The sequence below is a fragment of the Periplaneta americana genome, chromosome 3 (assembly GCF_040183065.1).
Source record: "Periplaneta americana isolate PAMFEO1 chromosome 3, P.americana_PAMFEO1_priV1, whole genome shotgun sequence".
Classification (NCBI taxonomy): Eukaryota; Metazoa; Arthropoda; class Insecta; order Blattodea; family Blattidae; genus Periplaneta; species Periplaneta americana.
Window position 1 is genome coordinate 181,942,110 of NC_091119.1, and position 26,694 is coordinate 181,968,803.

At 36.9% G+C, this 26,694-nt stretch overlaps 1 protein-coding gene across 2 annotated transcripts; it reads right to left on the reverse strand.

Annotated features, from left to right (window-relative positions):
- Positions 1–11,907: 11,907 nt before the first annotated feature.
- LOC138696893 (uncharacterized) lies at positions 11,908–21,920 on the reverse strand. Of its 2 annotated transcripts, none has more exons than XM_069822360.1 (3): positions 21,584–21,920; positions 21,125–21,260; positions 11,908–13,942 (listed from the first exon to the last, which is right to left on the reverse strand). In XM_069822360.1, the coding sequence occupies exons 2-3, from the start codon at positions 21,254–21,256 to the stop codon at positions 12,239–12,241; spliced, it is 1,836 nt and encodes a 611-aa protein (XP_069678461.1). In that variant the 5' UTR covers positions 21,257–21,260; positions 21,584–21,920; the 3' UTR covers positions 11,908–12,238. The 2 variants fall into 2 exon arrangements, with proteins under 2 accessions (XP_069678461.1, XP_069678462.1); XM_069822361.1 differs by lacking the exon at positions 21,584–21,920 and adding an exon at positions 21,420–21,504.
- Positions 21,921–26,694: the final 4,774 nt, after the last annotated feature.

Sequence of the window (26,694 nt, forward strand, 5' to 3'; positions counted from 1 at the left end):
AACAATTAAAACAGTCACAAGTGGACAGGCTACTGAATTCGTTTTTAAACAGTTGTGCTACACTCATGAATTATGTACAGTCACTCCAAAAAAAGACTGAGTGCATAATATTTTCAAAGTATCTCTTCGGCACATCTGCACATGCGTTATATCATCTCTATCTGTTCACACTATACGGAAAATAATATTGTGTTATTTGAAACCTTTCCCTCTGTCCTTAACTTTATTACATTATTCTGCTGAATGAAATGGTTGAATTTAATTGATTGACCTTTAAATTAGCTCAATTTAATCACATATTAAGAAATACACACATCACTTTTAATTAGGTATATCTGTCAACATTTAGTAGTATGATACACAGCAGCTCTACTCTTAAATGTGTAAGTTTAGCATAGATGGTTAAGACATAGAGAAACAAATCTGAAGATCGCGAGTTTGATTTCAGTCCATTACTTTTTTGCCCCCCACGTTCAAGATAAATTTTCCACTTCATCTCATAGATGACGTTTTTGGTTGATAAAGATAATATTTTGCGGTCCACACCTGTGAAGTAATGGTTAGCGGGTCTGGCCACGAAACCAGGTGGCCCGGGTTCGATTCCTGGTCAGGACAAGTTACCTGGTTGAGGTTTCTCCTCAACCCAATATGAGCAAATGCTGTTTTCCTCAACCCAATATGAGCAAATGCTGTTTTCCTCAACCCAATATGAGCAAATGCTGGGTAATTATCGGTGCTGGACCTCGGACTCATTTCACTAGCATTATCACCTTCATCTCATTCAGATGCTAAATAACCTAAGTTGTTGATAAAGCGTCGTAAAATAACCTACTTAAAAATATTTTGCGAAAAGTTAATTAATCTTAATGTTTAATTCTTTAGTGTGTATTATGAAAATTGAGCAGATTTCTTTTGTGTGTTCTAATGCAATGTTTGAATAACATTTAAAAACAGTGAAATTATAATCTTATGTTGTCATATTTGTCGCTAGATGGTGGCAGAACTATGTTTATGATCATTCCTGAAATGTGGAGCTCAGAGAAAGGTCAGCAGTTTTAGCTCTTGTGAGGGCAGCATTTTCGACAACTGAGGCCAGTCGGAGACATGATGTTCCTGTTTCTACAGCTAGGCAATGAGCCAAGCTTTATCGGAATAGTTCTCAGATACCAAAGAGGCATTCTACAGGCTGTCCATTCATCTCTAATAGGGAGCAAGATGAGGTTCTCTTGACAGCAGTTAAGGTGAACCCCTTTCAATCTGCTGTCAGACTGAGCTTTATCTTCATTTCCTGGTTCGGTACAGATTGTTTGTAACTGACTTAGGGAAGCAGGACTTAAAAACTACGTCACCGCTAGAAAGGTCTATTTGACAGATGCTCAAATATTTGATCGCCTCGCATATGCCATGGAAATGCTTAGCTTTGCATGTGAGGATGTATTCTTCACCATGTATACTGTGAATCCAACACCACGTATGATCCTAAATACATACTCACAGAAGTGGACGTTTTAGTATTCATTGCTGGAGTTGGATGACGTCTCACAGTGGAGGGATGCTACTGAGACTTCTGGAACTCTCAATGACGCGATATATCAAGACCTTCCAAGTCTTTGGTTGATTCCACTCTTGATCTAAATTATCCTCAAAGACAGTTTATTCACTTCCAACAGAATAACCATCCAGTTCATACATAATTTATGGTTCAGCAGTGATTTAATCGGCAGCAAAGTGACACCTTGGCCTCCGAATTCTCCTGACCTGAACCCCATTGAGAATGTCTGGAAACTAATGAAGAAGACTCTTCAAAAATGCTCTGGCCGATGGTACTCAGGCTTTGGGAAAAACTCGCTCTCAAAGAGACTTACTTTGAAAACCTCGCTGCTTCTATGCCCAATCGATTTCGAGAGGTCTTACAGCAGCATCTTATTAATTTTTTGTTTGTCTCGGGTAGAGACGGAACTCACGTCTTAAGACTGGCATTTATTTCCCCCCTCCTTTTTTTTTCTTTCTTGCATAGTTCTAGAGCCCACAGCCAAAAATTAAACTTATGAGTAAAGTATACTTATATTTATTATACTCTCTTTATATGGATCCACATCTCATAACGTGGAATGAGCTCAATTAAAAAAAAAAAATGTTAGGAAGATTTGAACCTACGCCAGTCTTCAACTGTCATCAGTCAATCCAAATCAGTATTGTACCTCTAACTGCGTAGCCATCACGCAGCTCTCCCACTTGTTCTTTATTTCTCTTTCTTTCATATTCGAATAAGGATCCTGTTAACATATAAACTTACCTGAAATGCAGAAAACGTGCTAGTGTGAATGCAGCATCAGGATTCTGTCATATGTGCTATCAAGAGCATGCTCTATCTTTTTTTTTTTGGAGCAACTATACCTATTGATGGAATGTTGAACCTATTGCAACCCACATTTTGGGAACCACTGAATTAGATATCTCTAATAAATTTGCAATTGCAGTATCATTACGAGAAAATTAAAACGTTCCCTGTTATGGCACAAAGAATACAATTATAAAAACATTTGCAACATCTTAACTATGTTACGGAAGTGAGGCATGGACAATGAGAAAGACGTAAATCGAATTACAGTCAACAAAACTAAATTTATGAGAGCAACAGCATCCACATAGAATCCCTAAAGTTGTGCTTCTTTATCATTACTGTCCACTTGGGAAGAGATTCTTGGACCGCCCAAAGAAGAGGTGGATTGAAAATTTAGCATTGAGACTCAGGCCATTTGGCCTTGTAGTTAAATGGATGATGATGGAATATGAAATGTAATACTTAGTTTGATATACAGTAGAACTTGGTTATAGCGACCTCGTTTTGTGCGACACCTCGCCTATAACGTCAAATATTCTGTGGTCCAAATAATTCCCCATAAGACATTTGCTTTTCTATCTTGCTTAATACGACAAACATATATGCGTCTACCTCGCATATAACGTCATTTTCTACCTCAGTTTGGAATACAATTTTCTAAGAACCAAAGTATTTTAAGAAATATTTTGCTGAAATCTGTCAAATCCTTTACTGTTCCCTCCTATCATAGACCTCTGGAATGCAGGCAGATTCCCCACCCCATTGTAATCCGCCCAAATTCATGCGGTATTAATGGTACCTGCATGCAGTCAGTTTCGACAGGAAGTTTTCACTAAGTGCACGCATTTTAACGCAGTATGACCACTAAAAGAAGTGAGTGACACTTTAGAAGTCATTAGAATTGTGAACATTTCCATGAAGCCAGAGGAGGGAGTATGAAGCTAGGAGAAGGAGCAGTGAAATTGCAACTGAAGTAATGAGCATAGAATTTAATTTAGAAAGTGTATATTGGGCAAGTAGGAGGCAACAGACTGATTACTTCACTCCTCAGTAAATAAGTTTGGTGAGTAATGAACAAACTGTTTTAATACAGAATACTGTATTTATAATTGTACATATATTTATTGTGTTCATGGTATGCTTAAAAGTGAATACATAAATCTAAAATAAGCCTAATTATGTTTATTATTTTTCATTTTCCACCTCACTAGACTGATAATATGAATCTCGGTTACTACGACACTCGTTTATAACAACATAACTTTCAAGGTCCCTTGGATGTCGTTATAACCAAGTTCTACTGTAATTTTATGAGACACAGCCTACATTTTCGAAGTCTTGTAATTACTGTTAAACATGAAATAATGGATGACTAAAATGATGTGTAAAAGATAGGTACTACGCAGTTCAATAAGTAATGCACATCATTTTTTTCTCATTCAAAGTTTGTTTTATTACAAATCCAAATATACCACATTATTCCCTAATTAATTGTCTACAAATACCAGTGGCGTAGCGTCAATGTAAGCTAAAAAGCTTAGCTTCCCCAGTTAATAATAATTTCATAATAAACCTGCAGTTTATGGACAAAATTATTTATTAATTTTAATAGAATTTATATTTAAGCGTTAAATATTGTGATGCGGCAGCTCAGGATGATTTGTGATGCAGCAGTAAACAAGAAGCCTGCACACACCAGCTTCCAAGCAGACTGGTTTCTTCTGTGTAATCCACCCCTTTCTAACTAAACTACCCTAGTCGCAAGGCTCGCAAGAAGCCAAGAAGCTAGCTTTAACATTTAAAATAAGTAGTTTCCAAGTTATCCCTTTTCGTCAGTTGTGTTCAGTTGAAGTGTTAGTGTGCTTTGTGGCTGATATAATAAATAATGAGCGAAATAACAGTTCCTGACACTAATTTACTTGAACTTTTAGGACAATTGTATTATTAAGACTGACTTACGAATAAAAGTGTGATTTAAAAAAGAAATGATTGACTCTCTTGCTGTCAATGAAGGACACAACCAAAAGACAGACGCATACTTACGTAATGATACTAATATTGTGATTTCTCTAAGTATGACAGGAAGTGAGCTAATGTTGTACTTATACGTGTCTATTTGTTAAGAGATATGTGTAAACCGTGAAATCATATTTTACTACGTATCATTTGAGGTCATGCCTTATTGGTGTTACGATGTTCCAACCAATCTTCGACTGCTGACTTGACATTGACTACTATTTATTTTAAGACTGTATTTTTGTAATACGTTTTCTCATATTGCATGAAAGACAACTTGAGTTAGCTTCCCCTACTCAAAATTTCATGCTACGCCACTGACAAATACCAATTTTTCCACGCAGTCCCATTCAAACCTGTGGCCCTACGTCATCTAGATGTTACAGTCTGTATGTCATCTCGGTATCATTCAGTTGGTCTTCCTCTCAGCCACGTCCTGAAGTCTCTTACGACTTGCTCATCATCATCATATCGCTTCCCACAGATCACATCCTTCTGGTGACCAAACAAATGAAAGTCAGATGGTGCGAGATCCGGACTGTAGGGCGGATGAGGAAGGACAGTCCACTCAAGTTTTGTGATTTCTTGATGAGTGCACACACTTGTTTTGCTTCGCATTGTCATGGAGAAGGAGAATTTTATTGACCTCTTTATGAAGACGAACACGCCTAAATCATCTTTTCAACTTCTTCAGTCTTGATGTAAACCTCCGAGTTCATTGTTTCACGAGCTGGCAATGTCTTAATCAGAATCCTTGCTTTACCACATTCTATCGCTGACACTGCTAACTCAACAACTGAAAGTACTCCTATCCACTGCTTGATCCCCATAGTCATGTTGTAAGTGCCTGTGTATGTTTTCAATTGTTTCCTGCTCCACAAAGAGAAATTCAATTACAGCTCTCTGCTTTGTACGTGTTTCACGTGCAGTCGCCATTTTAAAACTAAACTACATCACAGCCATCCAATGGAAAACGGCGAAACTATATTACGAAATGCAGAAAGTTTTAAAGATGATGTGTATAAAATTTCGTTATTTTCCATTGAAAGGCAGCAGAGCAAATAAATGATGTGCATTACTTATTGAATCGCCCATGTAGAATGTGAAACTGGCCACTTACTCACCTCCTATTACTGTAGTCAAAGTGGGCAGCTCTTTCTTCTTGCACCATATTCACTTTCACTGAATGTTTGGGAGCTGATTTTTATCTTTATTTTCATGTAAATACTTAAGAAGTCAAGCATGACAATCATTTGAAATATTTAATATTTTGGTATTACTTTCGTAGTTGCCATATGATCATTATAACATTATAAATTCATATATTTGAATGATGGGTGGAGCAGAGAAAAATTTTGACACTGGGACTCAAACTCAGGTTTTCAGCTCTATGTGCTGACGCTTTATCCACTAAGCCACACTGGATTCCAGTTCCGATGTCGGATTGAATCTTTCAGTTTAAGTTCCACCTCTTAGTTTCCCTTTTGTGGCCAACTCTCATGCACTGTATCACAGATGTGTGACAGTGGCACAATGTCTTGAATTTAAGACAGTGTTCATTCCGTTGGATCCCGGCCACTTAGTCACTTGTAATGAGCGCTCTGCACATACTGGGTGTTCAGTTCAAAGTGTGTCATGGCTCACTGTATGCCGTCATGTGGATAGTCGATGAGCCTAGAGAATTCAATCTTCCTACACTTCCGCAGAGGTGTATTACCTATGTGCCAGAGAAGTTGCCTAGAAAGTACGGCGTTCATTCTGAAGAGTACTTACCGATACATACGGTAACGCCGGTAGTGGCAGGAATGTGAACTGTTTCAAAACATGTACTGAGGTGAGTTTTTTCTTACTGTCGAGATATGGGAAGAGGGTTAAGACGATTACTTACGTATTTGTTGACATTAATTTCGACGATCAACATGGATACAGAGCATTTAATTTGTGTTGTGGAATGTTGTGCTACACAACCGATGATAACAAATACCCTGCGCACGACTTGCCCGCACAAAACACAGTTCGAAAGAGGTTATCGTAGCACACAGACCGTACAGACTACCATCTGTTGCTACGACGTTCAAGTTATACTGTACACGTTCTCAAGTTCAGATTGAACGCCTTGATTAATAGGCAACTTTCTGACATAAAAGCCGAAACTCACTTCAAATCGCTGACTCATCAAGTGACGTCATGACACTTTGAAATGAACACCCAGTAGTGTGTTGGACATTGTGCCACTGTCACACATCAGGGTTGGCCACTAAAGGGAAACTAAGAGGTGGAACCTAAACTGAGAGGATTCAATCTGGCACTGGAACTGGAATCCGATGTGGCTTAGTGGATAAAGCATCAGCATGTAGAGCTGAAAATCTGGGTTGGAGTCGTGGTGCTGGAGAGAATTTTTCTCCGCTCCACCCATCATACATCACATGGTAATGCAGAATTCCTGCACGGAAATATCATACGTACTTCAGTACATCACAATAATCAAATATTTGAACTCCAACAGAGGTTACTTTTGTGGAAGGGAAAAACCACCTGAGTGTTGTTGTCTAATGGCAGACTGCTGTATTCTGGGCCATCAGTCTTCTGGCTTCCCAATATAGCTTGGTCAAATTTACTGGAGGCTGTAGATGGACAAGTTTCATGCATTTCATAAGGTGATCCTTGTTCACAACTGTTTCTTTTTCAGTGCATATGGTGCAGTTACTGGAATTATAAATGCCTATTTTATGCAAGTGGGCCACAAGAAATTCATGACCGGTGTTAGGCAAAAAAAATAGCTGTAGACTCTCTTTTTGGTTTTTGTTCTCTTCCCATGTAGTTTGTATGTTATTCCAGATCTTGTTTTTTTTTTGTGTAGGAGTGTTTAAGGAATTTTTCCTGAGTATTTCACATGAAATATACCGTAAGTTAGGGTAATTCCAATATAGTATTATAATATCGATCATTTTGCTTTTTCGTTAAAAGATTGTACCTCTTGTTGTATTATATCGTGAGGTATGTCGGAGAATACGTTATTTACGAAGCTAACAATGTGGCTGATATGAACCAGCTGCGTGAAGGTTTGCAGCTGTATTAATTAAGTTTCATTTTCCATTGTTGATGCCAAGTCGTTTTCTGCTTGCTATAATATCCTTGTGTAACTTCAGTTCTATTGCTTCACTGGAAGGGTTTGTGACGTAGGTGAGAGTTAAAATTTGTTGTGTACTTAGTTACTTATATTATTCGTAAGTTGGATAATTATTAGCCCATACCTACTTGAAATTAATATAGGAAATGGAAAAGTTCCAGGGTAACACCGATCATGGGTGGACCTATACAAAAAAAATCGGGACCATTACAGAGATGTGGTAGATACAATCCAGTTCACTTGAATAATGCTGTTCGGGCAGTAAGGAATGGAAAATTGTCCATTCGGAGATTTCCCTTGAAGGAAGTGGATGTAAGAGATGTTGTTCAGGACTACTTGAGCTGGAAATGAAAAGAGGAGAAAAGATTTACGAATAATCGTCCTGGAAATGAGTGGTTTCGTGGATTCCTAACTAGGAATAAGGAGCTCTCAAGCAGAATGAGTGAAAACAGAAGCGATCCAGAGCATTCATAACGAGAGACACAATGAATCAATTCTTTCCTAATTTAGAAGAGGCCTTGAATGGAGTTCAGCCTTCAAATCTGATAAACTACGAACAAACTAATTTTTGTGATGACCTAGGGCAGAGTAAGATCATAGTTAAGCGAGGTTCGAAACATCCAGTGAAAATTTTGGACAGCTCTAAAACAAGTTTAGTGTTATGGTGGCGGCAGCTGCAGGTGGCCCTTTACCTCACCGTGTATAGAAGCACACGTCCCTATGATACCTGGACAGAAGGTGGAATTACTGGTGCAGAATATGGTCGCAATAAAAGCAGCTGGTTTGACCTAGGAACTTCTGAGAAATGGTTTTATAAGATGATTCTCTCCTACGCAAAGAAATTACAAAGGCCTAAAGAAACAATCGGCGTTAATTTATCTAGTTATCTGTCCATAAATATAATAAAGCTATGTGAAGAAAACAATACAAGATACGGTATGTGTTCTTGCCACCTAATACAATTCACTTATGTCCAGCCACTTGATGTGGCATTCTCTCATCCACTGAAGGCAGCATGGAGACATGTGTTGGAGCAGTGGAAGAAAACAAATATAGGAGTAATGCCAAAATCGGATTTCCATGATTTCTATAATTTGTATTCTTGAAAAATGCATGGTATATTGTTATTTGTAAGCCCTAAGATTAAAATAATTTTTAAACATTTTTTTAAACTTAAAATACTGATCGGTATAACACCTTCATACTCTAATAGTGATCATAAAGGAAACTTAATAGGTGATCAGTAATACCCCATTCTACCAGTTAACACTGATCACTGATTTTTCTTTAAATCTTTTTTAAAAATATAAATTATCGATCGGTAAAACCCCTTCAACAGTTTGATAGCGATCCTGAGGGAAATTAAATAGGTGATCGGTATTACCCCATTGTATAAGGTAACACTGATCACTGATTTTTTAAAAATAAAATAATTAAAATTAGTCAAATTATGAAAAATGTATCTACAGGTACTTAAAGACTGGGAGATAATTAATGGCTTTATTACGCACATATTAAAGAAAATGCTAATGAACTACATACCAAAATGGATTAAAAGTGATCGGTATTAGCCCATTTTATGGTACAACCAATTCTTCTGATCTTCCTTTTCCTTTCCCCAAGGCCACCTATGGAACACATATGCCAGCCAGCCATATTCTACATCTAACTCCTATCACAGGACTGTACTAAATGTATAAGTAACTGCTAGGTTTTCTTTAAAAATGTATTTGCATTCAACAATTATTAAACATTTCGTATGTTAAAAATCATTTACATGTACACAAAAGGATTTCTAATTTTGAACTGGTTTCTGGTAGTCAAACATCATGAACATTCGTATCTTTTACAATAATTTTTTTTATATTTACTTACACCTCCCCATCCCCTATCTCAACCACATTTAGGTACATGATTTCCAAATTACTTTCCTCACTTTAGTCTGTCCCTCCCTTCTCATCTCTTCCTAATAAAAGGAAAGACAAATGAGTAAAAAATAACATTAACATTTTTAAAAGAGAAATATGCTATTTATAAGTTCAAGATTTAGTGGTTAGTGTTGCATTAATATTACAAATTAATAATTAACTCTCTTTTTGAAATTTAGTTGCTTTTTGCTCGACTTTCTCTCATTTGTTCTCACAAACTAATTAAGCAAGCAATCCAAATTGTAAATATTTTCCAGCTGCTCTTACTTAAAAGTGGAGGTAAACAAAAGCAACAGGTACAAAACTCTACCACTGGCTACCGGAAAAGTATTCAACTAATGGAAGTGTAATGTATTTCCCATAATAATTTTTTTAAGCAATTTAAAGTTATATGATTCATGGTTGAAATATATTAATATTTTCAGTGAATGCCCTCCTGTTAATATTCTGTCAATAGCAAAAAGAAACAGATGAAATAAAGGACAACTGTTAAAAAGACTGGTTGATCCTCTCATAAGAAAGTACGATTAACCAATTTTTAGACAAAAAGTTAAAAATTAACTGTAAACGACCAACATGATTGTTTTTTCGGTCCAGGGAAAATATTGGTAAATTAGGAAAACACTCACACCTCTCACTTCATAGAATGCTGTACTGTATTTTTGTTCAAAGGAAAATAGTCATCTTTTATGAAAACACACATTTTTTGTCATACTTAAAAAACAATCAAATAATATTGAAAACAGAACAGATACAATTTATTTATTTAAAATTCACTTTTTTGCTACATTAAAAAAAAAAAAAACATAAATAATACTGAAAACAGAATGGAAACTATTTCTTTCTCCAAAAAAACAGCACTTTTAATATGAAATATCTCTGACAATTTCCAGGAACGTATTCATTAGGTTTGTTCCATTAAATTTGGATTGTTTTTCGAACATATAGTTGTCAGCTTTTTTTTCACCTCACTGTATGTTGAAAGTTTCACTTTGATATGTCGCCATATATATTCAATTTTATTGTATTTGTATGTGCACCAGTTTCTTCGACAAAAAAAAATAGAGTGGTTAACCTGAAGGTGACTAGGCTAGTCATTTTCAGAAGACCCAACAGTCGGAAATGATTGGCTTGTTACAATCCTTGACACAATTTATGAGGGTGACTTCAGTGCGATCTTCAAAAGCTATGAAGAAACATTTGCCTGAAACTCTCTATTCCTTCAAAGACCCCTGTCCCTCAACTTGGTGACCTTTGTGATATTTATGTTTCCCAAACTTTCTCACTGATTAAACAAATTACATTATTGCCTCCATATAATCCGCAATAACTTCACAAACGAAATTTCTCCAGTCACACACAGTTTGATTACTAAACCTGTACCCCCTGATTATATCTCCCGACTCAGTTCCACATCTCGTAAGTTAAATGCATGATTTCAGCAAATCAAAGTTTGCTATTGGAAAATCGTGAATTAAGTTTTACAAAGCTCCTAATTCTACATTAAAAAAATACACTTCCATCTTACTTTATCACTGGAAACTGATGACTCTTAAGGCACATAAGGCCTTTACATTTTGGACATTCCATTGAGCTTCAGATATAAGTCCAGAATCTTGTAAAAACTTAAATAATTCCCTAGAAGAAAAAAACAATGAAAAACTTTTTATTTGGAATTCCTGAAATTTCAATAATAGATCGACCAAAACTGTTCTCATATCCATCAAACATATTTCTCATTTCAATTAGATCCTGTAGGGTCTAATACGTGAGGGATATGATGATGATTTCTGTACAGCTAGCCATCTTTAAACTATGTTCTTGTTACTTACTTACTTACAAATGGCTTTTAAGGAACCCGAAGGTTCATTGCCGCCCTCACATAAGCCCGCCAGCGGTCCCTATCCTGTGCAAGATTAATCCAGTCTCTATCATCATACCCCACCTCCCTCAAATCCATTTTAATATTATCCTCCCATCTACGTCTCGGCCTTCCTAAAGGTCTTTTTCCCTCCGGTCTCCCAACTAACACTCTATATGCATTTCTGGATTCGCCCATATGTGCTACATGCCCTGCCCATCCCAAACGTCTGGATTTAATGTTCCTAATTATGTCAGGTTCTTGTTACTGAAAGAAATTAATAATCAAATCACGCACCACTCTTTTCCTCCCCTTTATTGATAGGCACTTATTTTTGCTCTGGCTTGGCACAGAATGATCACTAATGCTGTAACAGTTTGATTATCTGTATTCTAGGGTCTAGCTGGAAAATTAACCATATAAGGCCAACAGAAAGAAGAAGCTTGGGGAGAAATACATTAGCTATTAGTGCTTCTATTATCTCCACTTTTTAATAAATGTGGCAGGAAAATAGTTAAATAGCAAAATAAAGATATCTCATAAATCATAAAATACCGAAAAGAAGCCACATTAGCTCAAACTTATAAACTGCAAATGTGTTATAAGATGAAATTAAATAATCAAAGCATTGTCATTAATCATACATTAAATATTTTATATACGTCTTTTCTACATGTAGGTAAATAATACAAATTTCTTGACATTAATTGTTTCAACATACTTTTTTCTTAATCGTATCTGTTAAACAACACTATTAAACATAAAAGCTTAAATAATCTATCTTTAAAACACAGAAGCTTACATAATCTTCAATGGGTCCTAACTACAGCACAAAATAATGTTTGTGCAGGATACAGAAAAATACTTTCAACTATCCCAAGTAAAATACTATAAAGGCAGAAGACATAAGACGTTAGCTGCAGGTACTGTACAATACTGAAACGCTGATATGAACTATTCTACAGCGTTGTAAATCCATATGCATTTGTAGCAGTATTTGGCACCGAGGCAACGGTAACAACACCAGCTTGCGTCAGCTGTTGATGTGTTGTATAACTTCCAGGAGTTGCTGCAGTCAACTGATAAGATGTGTAAGTGCTATTGTCAGCAATAGTGCTGACACTTGTTGGAGCTTGTATTATCTGTGAAACTGGTGTGACAATGAAAGCCGTTTGCTGCTGGTGGGAGAGGCCACTTGCTTCCTGTTCGACAACTAGAGGTATTGCAGTAACTTGCTGTACTTTTCCTGTTGCTGTGATAATGGTGGTGGCCTGTGGGTCCTGGTGCGTTACTCCGGAAGTATCCTCAACAATATTAATTGTATCATCAGCACCTTGGAGCTTTGTTCCTTGTGGTGTGACTATTTCGACTTCAACACCTGCTTGATTGTTATTGTTTCCAGTTTGCTGTTGCTGCTGCTGCTGTTGGTGTTGCTGCTGCTGTTGATTTCCTGCATTTGACCCTGGTTTATTAATACCTCCTTCAACTTTACAAAATTTGACATGTGGAAACTGTTCTTTCATAAAATGCCTGAAAGTTGAGTAGCCCATAACTTTAATAGATGGCTCAAAATGTTCACAATATTCACGGTATGCATTGTGAATAGTTTTTCTAGTTATTTCTGCAGGAAGATAAAGAGGAGGAGTTTTAGTAGCTGATTTAGACTTATATTTTGTCGCATTGTTGTATGTTTGCTGTGAGACAGTGTTTTGACTCGTATTGGATCCAGGAGTATTGCGCTGGATGAAGTGACGTAAGAATGACGTAGCATGCCTATAAATGTCCAACGAGAATGTATTATGAGGTTTCTTTCCATGATTTCCATGAATCCGGGGAGCTACGCCATGAGTCATGACATGTTTTCGTATTCTTTTAAGCTGATAATGTGTACAGTTCTCAAGGTACAAGAATGCATCTAAGCAAACTCTTCTTCCTTGGAAAACATACTGTGCCCTAAGCCTACGCCTCTCTTTGTGTCTGACTGTCTCCTCAGGATTAGTGAGCACTGCCATTGTCACACCCATGAGATACATGTCGTGTTCCGCCTTGGTCAATTCTGCAATGTTCAACCTATGCCTATATACATATTCGGGGCTAAGACCTTTAAAGCAGTTTTCTTCCTGACACTCGCAACCCTTTTCAAATCTTTCTCGCACCTCTTGAGCATTTTCTTCTAATCTCGTTGGTGCCATTCCAACTGCTGGTGATACTGCCACCTTAGTCTTCTTTTTAGGTGTTTCTGTTTGTTTATCACCCTGCCGTCCAGCCTTCACGCCTTTCTTCTTTGGATCTGCCGATGCACCTGTTTCAGGCTGGGGTGGAGGTGGCGGTGGTGGTGGTGGAGGTGCAGGTGCAGGTGTGGCGTATTCTTTCTGTATTCCAGTCTGAGGGTCGGTTTGTGTGACTATGCTGATTGGCTGCTGTGCTGTCAAGTGTTGATGCTCCACCTGGATGGTGTGTCCTTGCCATATTACTGGCTCTCCAGTCAAAGTCGTGAACTGAGGGGTCACCTCATGCATGTTTGTAAACAAGGCTTGGTGCACTGTTGTAACTGGTGTGTGCCACTGGACCACTCCGGCAGCATCTTGAGCTTGCTGGTGTACAGAAGCATTACCGTTGTTATGGACTGCATTCACTGGGTCTTTTGAAGTCACTACCACTACCTGCAATATCATAAGTTATGCAATTAAATTTAAATCATAATTCTGATTAATTCAATTCATTACATTGTATTGTAAAATTAGGTATTTTATTTATGTTTTATTATAATTGTAATTATTGTGTTAAATTGTATTGTGTATTCTTAGTGTATTGTGTATATAATTGTATTGTGTATTGTTAATTTTACTGTGTATTGTTTATGATTTTATTGTGTATTGTTTATCATTTTATTTTGTATTGTTTATATTGTGTATACCACTGCCTCCTGGTGCTTGCCCACTTGCAGTGTAAATAAATAAATAAATACAAACAAGATTCTAAAATCTATAAAATTCACTAACTGTGATATAAGTACAGTGAAACCTCTCCTTACGGACACTCCTCAAATACGGACATATTTTTATGTCCCAACTGAAATAATATAGAAATAATGATAAATTTAACACTCGTTTACGGACACTCTCAGATATGGACAAGGACAGCTGTTTCACAATCCTAAAGCTTGCTTTACCTCCTGACTGCGGACAGAACTTGGTTTCCAGGACCTAATGTGTTACAAAAATGGAAAATTTAGTTTTGAGAACTTTACAGAAATTCCTTAACATGAAAGAAGACAATAAGAATCTCTCAGGCAGCTGGCTACCCCTTGTTAACTGGAAGCGGGTGGATAAACAGAGTCATAAAATTTGACCTGTCTGATAGGTCGAAGGTTTCCGCGATCATGAAATTGTATTCGACACATGATTGGGTTAGTAGGATTATTCTCATCACTTCAATCAGTTGTTCTGTTTCAAGAGACATGGTATCTAAACGTAAAGGTTATGTTGAAAACTGTAAATTGCAATAGGCCTACTGCATAATTGCAGACCTAAAATAAAATTGCATGGCACAGTACCGTATTTTCCTTTTTCGGTCTTATCTACTGTAGTACAGTATACTGTATTTAGAATTAAACTACAGTAATACATTTAATTTAAAGCGTGAAGGGATACATAATGCATATTATAAATTTACTGTTAGATTGGGGAGCCTCCCTCCCAATAAAGGACACCTCCCAGATGCGGACAGATTGTTACATCCCTTCGATGTCCGTAAATGAGAGGTTTCACTGTATTTCTGTACAGTATAGAACTCGAAATATTAATTTGTGTGTGGCTGGGAGGTAGTTGCCACTCCAATATTGCCAGATTTAAATTGTACGGTATACTTAACAAGCTTTCTACTAGTGTTATTAAGACAGACGAAATTTATATGAATTATAAGCTAAAAATGACATCAACTATATTTCGGTAGATGTGGTGTACATCACACTTGGTTTACAATGTTGCAAGTTTAAATCTTCTCTTCTTAATCTAAAGTCGCGACGCTGTTATTCCCGGCATGACTCCTCCTCTATGCTTACGTCTTAGAAAGTGAAGGCTCTATAAAGTCTAGGTAGATAGTATCGTTCGCCATTTTTGTTCTTTCGTTGCCGAGCTACCATACGAGGGATCTATTTGCCACACCATTAAACATTATCATGCCGTAGCTCCTATGATAATAAATCAAATGTGCTGTAATTCAGCAAATAATTGAGCGGCAAATAACGTCCTCGTGTGCTTTCTGCGAACGCCAACGAAAGAGCCAAAATGGCGGGCGATTATATTAAGTATTTATCGAGCCTTTTTATGTTCATCTGCGAATCACAAGACGCACACATTTAAATGTAGCCGACCTGCAACGTGATTGGCTGCCGGAAATAAGAGCGACGGGACTATAATAATAACTAAAGGAGGCAAGGAGTCACCTATTAGACAGCACGCTGAGTAGTGTAACATGCAAGTTACTGTTACAGCAGTTATCAAGAGACATGCTTAAATTTGTTTTGTATTTTCTAAAGGCTTCTATGATTGGACATAATTTGCATTGCTTTGCACATCACAGCTAAGTATCCAGAAATACTGATACCAGACGTATATGGGAGTGTGGTTAAATATATACAAAGTAGCAGTACTACTTACAATGCATATAAATTCCGTCTCTGGTTATCAATATTAGATTAGTTACTGGGATTTTAGCACTGATGTTCTCTGTTCAGTGAATGAAATATGAAACTATTCTTTTGTGATCACAGACTTTGCAACAACACATCCTAAAATTTTTACCTCTATTCCTGCAGACAATTACAAAAGTCTACAAAGTGATTACAGTCACAAGATTTTGAGAACTAGTTGATGAATTAAAAGCAACAAACAAAAAACTGAGTTGACTTATATTAGATATGTAGAAGAATACTTTTCAGAATAATAACAGGAGTTTCAGTATTAACAAGAAATTGAATATTTTTAACATATGATGATATAATTTTTTGGTTGCTTTATAAGCACATCCATATAATATTTCTGTTTGAACTGATAATTTCCTTAAGTTTTTTGAAGCAGTTTTTTCCAGTTTAGCTTCAGTTAAAATGACGGTTACCTGCACTTCTTGTTTGCAAGATATCCAGTTTTGTAAAATACTACATAAGTCTGATTATTGTGGAAATACTAGGAATTCTAGATTCCAGATATTCCCAACCAAACTCCACAGAACCACTAAAGAAGAACAATAATCGAAGTCCTGCTCTTTTCTTGGTTTATGAATTACTGTCACATCTCATGAGAAAAGTCACACACATTTTATAGATTGTTATATTGACATCTAGCAGTAGAAAAAAAAAATTGTTGAATAACGTATTGTACGATGTGAGTAACTTGTCGATCTCTCTATATTATGATACATCCGAATTTTCAATTGTAGAAATTATTTCGTATCATTAAGATAGCAACCTTCATTCAATCATACTTTTCCACCCAAAGGCAGGTCTTTCACTGCATATCGAGCATTCTTCAATCTTTCCTAGGAGTCATTTCATGTCAAATCAATCAATAAATAATTATTTCTGAACACTGACATCTGAGATTTTTATTTTATTTGGTACACGTGTTGGATCAGTAAAGCATATTAAAACTACAGAATTTAAATTTTTTTTCGAGTTGACAGTTTTTCAGAAATTATTTCTTGATAAAAATGAAGAAAAAAAAACAACTTTTCAGTGAAGAAGGTTTACAAAACATTCAGCATGTATATTTATTTTCTGAGGATATACTGAGTCCGTAAGGGTTACCCTCAATTGGAGGGGAGGGGGGGAAGGCAGTTTGTAATTAATAATGGAACTGTTAACGATAGAGAGCTCATCTAGGGTTCATTTTAAAACTCATTTAAATGGCTTTAATTTGATATATAACACATCCCTAATTCAAGGTCAATTTTTTGCCCTTCTTCAAAAATGTTATTTTTTAACATTTCTGAAACAGTACCTTTGATTTTACTGGAATAAATATGTTAAAATGTTATGTTTTATTTAACGATGCTCGCAACTGCAAAGGTTATATCAGCGTCGCCAGATGTGCCGGAATTTTGTCCTGCAGGAGTTCTTTTACATGCCAGTAAATCTACTGACATGAGCCTGTCGCATTTAAGCACACTTAAATGCCATTGTCCTGGCCCAGGGTCGAATCCGCAACCTTGGGCATAGAATAAATATGTTAAAAGGCATAGAATAAATATGTTAAAAGACATATTTTATGAGGGCCATAGTCAAATTTCATCATGGGATGGCAACAAGATCATGATACATCTGCATTTTTCTGAGTTTAGTACATAGGAATTTAATAATGTTGTAAGAAACCTATGTATGAAAGCAATGAAATAACTAAATCTGTGGCCCATGTTTAGAAATTAGCAGGCTCTGACAATATGTAAAACAAGAGAACATTATTCACTGTCGCTCAGTCAAAACCTGATGTTCATTTTGCCACCCAGTAACTCTCCAAGTCCTGAATGCCACTCAAATGTCATGAATGTCCTGGGGTATATGGACTGAAAAAAAAAAAAAAAATGAATCAAAGGTATGAAGAAAATTTTGTTGACTAAATTACTTACAAACAATGGGTTACTGTCGACTACTGCAAAATGAAAACAAATAAATAAAGGAGTTGATAGCTGTTTGTAGATATTTATTTTTTTATTTTATTGGGTTATTTTACGACGCTGTATCAACATCTAGGTTATTTAGCGCCTGAATGAAATGAAGGTGATAATGCCGGTGAAGTGAGTCCGGGGTCCAGCACTGAAAGTTACCCAGCATTTGCTCATATTGGGTTGAGGGAAAAAACCTCAACCAGGTAACTTGCCCCGACCGGGATTCAAACCCAGCCCACCTGGTTTCGCGACCAGACGCACTGATCGTTACTCCACAGGTGTGGACTTGTAGATATCAAAAGAAACTCTTCACACTCTTTACTACAATAATTCAACATAAACTACTTTTCAGATGGCAGTGCTGCCCAATATAAAAGCTATAGAAATATTGTTGATTTGCATAATACACGTCACTGTTCGTTAACAGAAAACCACAATTTAAGTCACACGGAGTTAGTGTGCACTCGAAGTTGGTTGCTTGACGGTTGTCAGCCCACTTTGAGGTCTGTGGATATAGAGGGAAAAATTGGATCGGTGTCGGGTAGAGTTCCCGGGTAGCTCAGTCGGTAGAGCGTTGGTACGTTAAACCAAAGGTCCCGGGTTCGATGCCCGGCTCCGGAACAATTTTTCCCTCGAAATTATTGTTGAATCTGTTTCAACAAGTAAGGACTTCTGCATAGATGCAGAGTGGCATTTTTTGCCATCTCTCTTGAACAGAGTGCTTGTGATGGATTAGGAGCAGCAGTCAAACTACATGCTACTAAAGCAAGTCTCCAACATCTTTACAATTATCATATTTTGACTCCAAGAGAGCTCTTCCGAGTTTTTAAAAAATTCAGTTGAGGATATTCATTTTGAATATACAACTTCAATCTAGTAGTAACAAAGAAACACAATTCCTCAATGTGCTCTTCTTAAGCCTTCTGCAGCTCCAACTGTTACTTTGGGTTAGGTACATAATAGCTGGCATGCAGTGTTGCTACATATAAGAATTAAGCTAAACCCAAAATCAATTTTCTACATTCCAGAGGGCATCTCCCTCTTTCACATCCTCAGGCATAGGACATCCCAGCAAATGCAGTGCTTACAAAAGTAGAAACAGTCACTCCAAATGGACGTGTTCACACTATGAATGAAAGTGAAGCTAAAAGGTTTTCACATCATTTATCATTAAGGCTAAAACTAGCAGTGTAAATTTCCAGTACTAATAAATGACAATTTCATTGCGATCTCCTTATGGTGAGTAATTTGCACTTTCAAAGTTTTTAAGAATCTAATCATGGGCTACTGTCTGTAAATGTAAATAAATACGAGAGTTGGGGCATAAGTCATGGCAACTATTTTTTTTGTGGGAATTCGAGCGTGGGTGGAAAATGTGAAATATACAGATGAAAGGACAAGAAATGGACGAAATGTACGGACATTTAACAATATACCAATATTTTGCTTCTCAAGTTTATTACGGTCGTTGCCATAACATTACAGGGTTCCTGTGGCAGAATCATTACAGCACACATACCCGTTCTGAAGGCCCTCAAAATAGCTACCCACCTCGCGACTGTCCGGTATGGAAAGGCATTACTTCCAACAGCTTCTACCAACTCACTGTGGCATTCTCTGGCATTTCTCTCATGGAGAATGGCTATTTTGATGTAAGAGCTACACTGACAACTGATTTAACATTACTCTCTGTGTCCTACAGAGCCATCTTGTGTTGTGAACACACGCTATGACTGCACGGCTTCCATGCGACATATGACATTTTGTGGTACCAACCCCTCACCTTTGAAAAAAAAAATAGTTGCCATGACAACCCTCGTATTTCCTTTAGTTCACAGAAATAAGGAGAAAAAAGTAAGTAAATAACAAAATAAAAAATAAAGTTTAAAAATAATAAGTTAAACGAAATAATCAGCATTTGCTATTTGCATTTTGAAATTTATAGCAGCGACATTGCAAGTAAAACTTTGTTTTTAATTATGATCCCAATGGTATACCCCACGATAAAATTTTACAGTCTCACTCATGAATAATGTGTCTTCAACATATATTAAAAAAATAAAAATAGTGTTTTAAACATGTTTACTCCCCCAGTTTGCAATGCTGTGTTATATATCAAATTAAAGTACATTAAAAGAGCTATGAACCCTGGATCAGCTCTCTAGCATTAATAGTTTCATAAATACTGGACGTTTTGTAATTTTTGTTCATTGAGAAATTGGCTTTTTTCCCCCCTGATTTAAATAAAATAATTTCGAAAAACTGTCAACTCAAGAAATGTTGTTGTTTTCTAATGCCAGGCGTTTGACAATAAAGTCATTTGACCTCTTGCACTCCAGTAACTCAAGAAATGTAAAATTCTGTATTTTTAATGTGTTCCACAGACACAACTCACATGTCAAATATCATGAAAATCTGAGACATGAAGGTTCGATCACCTGGTTGATTTGACATGGAATGATCCCTTTTTTCTGGTGATAATTTTAAAAGCTCATTGCCCAACTCTCAATATCTGCATCATCCCTTCCTTAAAATCTGAACTCGACAAGAAAAGATTTATACAAAGATGATTGGACTATGAACTGACGAATAATGAGAAACAAGACTGTGGTCATAACAAGTGAGTATAAATTGGCGAATAATGAGAAACAAGAATGTGGTCATAGAAAGTTTCAGGAATAAAAACCCCGATTTTTCTATTAAAAAGTCAACATCTTACTGCACAACTCTTTGGTCGAATTTTTAAGAAAGATGACACAAAGGAGGAAAATCTGACCAGCTTTGTGAGAAGTGATATGAAAGGAAAAAATATGATTAGCTTTGTAAAAGAAATTATGCGAGAGAGAAGAATGTGTATACTGACAGTGCACAACATGGCAAATCAAAATAAAGAAATATTATTTCACGTAACTTTTGGTTTTAACGTAATGAAATATGATAACAAATTAATCTAATCACCTGTATGCTCTGGCATTCTATTGCACAATCCATTCAATATTGGAAGTAGCTATTTTTCATCTATGTTCTCACACAATGACAGCTATGTCTCGCCTACCTACATCATGTATGACTTTGACGTTTTATATTCAGGTACCAATTATGCATTTTCTGAAGGTATCAATACCGTACATAAACCATAACATGTCAAAAGTAGTGGAAGTTATTTATTCGTTGTTACTAACCTGTTGTTGATGTTGAGTATGTTGAGGTTCTAGTTCATGTCCTTGCTTCTCAACACGTTCAACTGATAAAAGAGAATGAAGAACTTCACTTGCTTCTTTTTCAGCAGCATCAACCCTCTCCATACTATCCATAGATCTGTAATTTAATGTAATAAGTATAAAGTATTATTGAAAATGTAGGTATGTATATGTCATTCCAAGGAGTGTGGGGTATCGTATCTTTATTTGCTTCAAATAAGGTGGCATCATCACATTTAGTTAATTTGTACATTTTTATATAATATAACAATATTACATGCATATTGACTTGGTTTCAGTCAAGCTATGCTCAAGCCAAACTGTAATACTTTTCAATTTTGATCCTTATTGCCACGCAAAATGGTTCAAAATGGCAAGACACCGTCAAATGACAAACAAAATTGGGCTCTATGTCCGTGTAGAGATTATGTATCAATTTACCTGCTACCGTCGTTTGCTGCACTACTTCCGTCTTCAGTGTTGTTAAATATTTTCAGGATAAGTTTTTCTTATCTTAAATATAAATCGTATTATTTCTTCATCGTTAAAAAGGTGTTATTACGTGTAAATATATTCATTATTACAACGCCAATATGGCGTTTGTCGACGAAAAGGATTCCTTCGCAAATTCCATAGTTGGTTCATTCCACACATTTCAAAAATAAATTTGAAGACATTCATATATGAACCTAAAATATTAAAATACATTAAGCTCAGTTACAGTTTTAAATAACAGGCAAGTTACGCGATTACATATTAATTATTAAATCATTGCGCACATTCGCCTTCACTTTTTTTTTTATTCCTAGGTTCGTTCAACTTTGGCGTCTGTTCAATAACCTGAGTTACGAAGGCGCGAAAGCAGACTTACGTTTTGCTCGCTCTCGTAACTCAACCCGCGAAATTTAAAATCGCTGCATAATGAACATCTGGGGTGAACAAAATTTATAAAACGTACAATGTAAACATACCTGAAGTACAGTAACGGTGACATGGACAATGGCATCGTAATATTATCGGTCTGGAAATTTTCATTATTAGAGCTGTAAAAAATTTGTACGTGGTATTATCCCCGACTTCAGTTAAACATTTAATGAATCTTAAATATCTCCGAAAATACAGATGCAACAAAATAAAATATACGTAAAACTTCAGATCAAATAAAGTTTTTAATCACAGGTAAAATATAATTGTGTAAACATGTCACTCAAATGAAGGTGGCACATTCCCTATCATATTATAAAAAGAAAGAGACATACACAGCAAATTAGTTCACTATATTTTAAGTTCAGTTATTATTTTACAAGACCCGATATGCAACTCAGCGAGCGGAAGAAAGCACTTGCAAATCGATAAAAGGTCACGTTTCTGTCACTTTCCTGACAGAGGGTGTGAGTTTCAAGTCATGGGCGTTGGACATTCATTTTATTAATGCAAAATCTATTTTACTTCCTGAATTATATGAAAACTTTTGTATGCAGATGTATATATATATCATGATATTTAATTTAATCTTTGTGATCCGAGAAGAAACTGAAGGGTTGAAAAGTACTTGTTTATATTCGCATATCAGTTCAAGAGCGATCATTGTTATCCTTACTTCAGGGCCACAAGTGATTATTGACTTTCCCACCTTGCTGCATGCGACGAGGCCCCTTACAGAACATGCTCAATTCACTTGGTTAACAGAAATACACGTGGAAAGCGAATATTTCACCTAAAATCAATATCTTCTTAACCTATAATACAACAATTGTAGCGTTTTAAAGAAACATCTAGTTAAACGATTAGGAACTTCTTTTGAGATTATTCAATATCTTGTGTGTTTTCACGTCCGCGTGCTCACCTCAAGCAAGTATATCTATTATATTATATTAATTATTTTCTGCACTTACATTGCAGGTGCATTTTCCGAGCAACATAAACACTAGCGATCTCCATAATGCAATAGTTCAGTGGCAACCTCACAAACGTATGAATAAAATATCTTATGTGTAACACTTGACGGTCGCTTGTAAACACAGCGTGACACGCCTGCTCACTATTGTAGCTTCTTTTCAATATGTGATTATTCACTGGTTTAGCACTAAAAATACTACTTCTGCGAGATTCTGATAGGCCTTACCGGTCTGCAGATTGGACTCTGTGTCACACGACAATGCACTGATACTGCTCTGACTACGTTTTACTAATGTGGACAAATTACTACTTGATTGTTGTCGCTCTTCCATAGCGCGCACTGCACTTCGTTTAAACTGTTCCAAAAAACTGTCTATTTGTGTTTCCATATTGTTGGATTGATGGCCCGCCATCCTAGGTAATAAATGCTACAAGCTAATCACCACTGGATGACATTTCGAAAACAGTCACACCCACTGCAAACCGTGGAACCGCACATAGTGCACAAACACGGCCCGCCATGTTTGTACCGCAAAATCGAAGCACGCGCATTCCAGCGGGCCGTGATTACGAGAGATTTTCGACCTTCCACGACGGAAGAGTAAGGCGAATTTGTTGGTTTATTTTTAAAAGAGGTTACAAATAAGCATACACTTTAAAGATTTAAAACAAAACTAAGTTCCTTCCATATTACTAAAAGATCAAATGAAACCAATCTTAACAAGAACTGAATATTGGTTTCTAGATGCTCTTATAATATTATATTATATCAATAGACTAGGTCGCTTTTAAAATGTGTTCTGTCTACTATTACCGAAATCTGGACACTGTTGGACTTATTAGCCGTAAACTCATGAAGCCTGTGATATTTACTCCAGTTAGGATTTCAGGATTAGATACTTTTAATATTTTCTTTCGATGGACCTTTTTTTTCTTGTACGGAGGAGGGACCCGAGGCTTATTGTGCTTACCACTCCTATTCTTGTGAATGATTGGGTAGCTGAACGGCAGCGCTCTTGTACAAGTAGAGCACACTGCATTGTGATGATGATGATGATGATATGTGAATTAATGATGGCGACATGAGCCCAAGATCCAACGCTGAAAGTTACCCAGCAATTCTGCTTCAATTGGTTGTGGGAAAACCCCGGAAAAAACCCCAACCAGGATTTGAACCCGTTTCATAGCCAGACGTGCTGACCATTACTCTACAGCGGTAAACTCGATGGACCTTTACTTCGATTTCTACTAGGTTTTAAATTATTATCCTGTTTCATTATTCTGCTGCGCAATAGGCCATTTTCCTCTTTCCGCTCTTTCCAATTCCTTGAGAAACTTTTCTGTCACGTTGCGTAAGTAATTTTATTCTCTATGATCCATCGACCTACGAGAGAAATTTTGTAACGTTTTGGCAATGAGAGTTTACTCTGACGTCACTCGTGGTACCATGAAAACATGTTTAAACTTTAGTTAATGCTAAATAAGAGGAAAATAGCCACCGGCCTGGCTCAGTCGGTTAAGGCGCTTACCTGCCGATCTGAAGTTGCGCTCGGGCGCGGGTTCGATCTCCGCTTGGGCTGATTACCTGGTTGAAGTTTTTCCGAGGTTTTCCCCAACTGTAAGGTGAATGCCTGGTAATCTATGGCGAATCCTCAACCTCATCTCGCTTTCACCAATCTTATCGACGCTAAATAACTTCGTAGTTGATACAGCGTCGTTAAATAACGCTCTAAAAAAAGAGAGGAAAATAAACTGCATCAGAGCTAACGGTTTCAAAGTTGGGTACCTAAATCTATAGTCCCGACGCTGTTATTTCCGGCGTGACTCCTCCTCTTTGCTTACGTCTTAGGAAGTGAAGGCTCTATAAAGTCTAGGTAGATAGTATCGTTCGCCGTTTTGTTCTTTCATTGCCGAGCTACCAGACGAGGGATCTATTTGCCACACCGTTAAACAGTATCATGTCGTAGCTCCTATGATAATAAATTAAACGCACTGTAATTCAGCAAATAATTGAGTGGCAAATAACGTCTTCGTGTGCTTTCTGCGAACGCCAACGAAAGAGCCAAAATGGCGGCGATTATATTAAGTATTTATCGAGCCTTAAGAAATGAATAACGTCTTCCTCAGCGAATCACAAGACGCACACGTTTAAATGTAGCCGACCTGAGACGCGATTGGCTGCCGGAAATTAGAGCGGCGGGACTAGTGTACTAATTTGCAAATTAAAATTAAGACAGAGAATATGATGATACTCTCCGGCCTAGTTTCTTCTTAGTTTATTCATTCATCATTATAAAGTTCCTTCAACTGAACTGTGAGAAACGAAGCGAAACAGGTTTGGGGCTCACATAGATTCTTCCTCTCAGCCCCAAATTCCCTTGCAAGGACGCGCGATCGCGTACCTTTCATTGTTTCTCCTCCCATGTCTTCTTCTTTCATTGTGTCATTCCACACGGCCCGTCTTGCTTCATTATCTAGTTATTGGTTAAGGTTTACTTATCCTGCCTGTAGTAGCGTTCATTTAATCCTTTATCCATTCATATTAACCCAACAATTACATACCAAAAAAATATATATATCATGTTTCACGTAACCCAATGAACTCCCTTGTCACTTTTTCTCATAATATCATTCCTTTCGCAATCTTGGTAAAACCAGATAATAGTTTTTGAAAGAGTGACCTAAGTTCCGAACGTTATCACTTTTATTTAAAGATTATTCTTCAATATCATTTAATTGCAATCTTCTCTTTTCCTAATGCAATTTTTGCTTATATTTTATTGAAGTTTTTGAAATACTTTTTGACAAAAATATATAGGCTACTTGTATAATGCAATAAAATAATAATAATAATAATAATAATAATAATAATAATAATAATAATAATAATAATAATAAAAAAATGGATTTGAGAGAGGTGGGATATGATGGTAGAGACTGGATTAATCTTGCTCAGAATAGGGACCAATGGCGGGCTTATGTGAGGGCGGCAATGAACCTCCGGGTTCCTTAAAATCCAGTAAGTAAGTAAGTGAGTAAGTAAGTAATAATAATAATAATAATAATAATAATAATAATAATAATAATAATAATAATAATAATAATAGTAATGTCCCGCGCCGTGGCGTCGTGGTTTAAGGCATCCCGTCTGGGACTCGCGTTACGGAATGCGCGCTGGTTCGAGTCCTCATGGAGGAAGAAATTTTATAATGAAATTTCGGCCAGTGTATGGGACCGTTGCCCACCCATCATCGTGATGCACTTGAGCTACGATAGGTAGCGAAATCCGGTTGCGAAAGCCAGCTATAACGGCTGGGGGGATCATCGTGCTAACCACATTCTGGTTAGATGATCGTCCACCTCTGCTTCGGCATGTGGGCGTGAGGCCAGCAGCCGGCTGGTCGGTCTAGGCTCTTCACGGGCTGTAGCGCCACGGATTATATTGGTGCACAATCTAGTGATTAGAAGTTGTGCACCGCCACCTCTCCTAGTCCCGAGGTAGAAATTTTCGTGACCCCGCCGGGAATCGAACCCGGACCGGTTAGTCTGAAAGCTGAAAGCAGGCAGGCTACCACATACCTAATTCGGTAGCAACGTATAATTAATTGTTTACTGATTAATTGAAATCCTCTGTTCTCAAATGAGGTTAATCA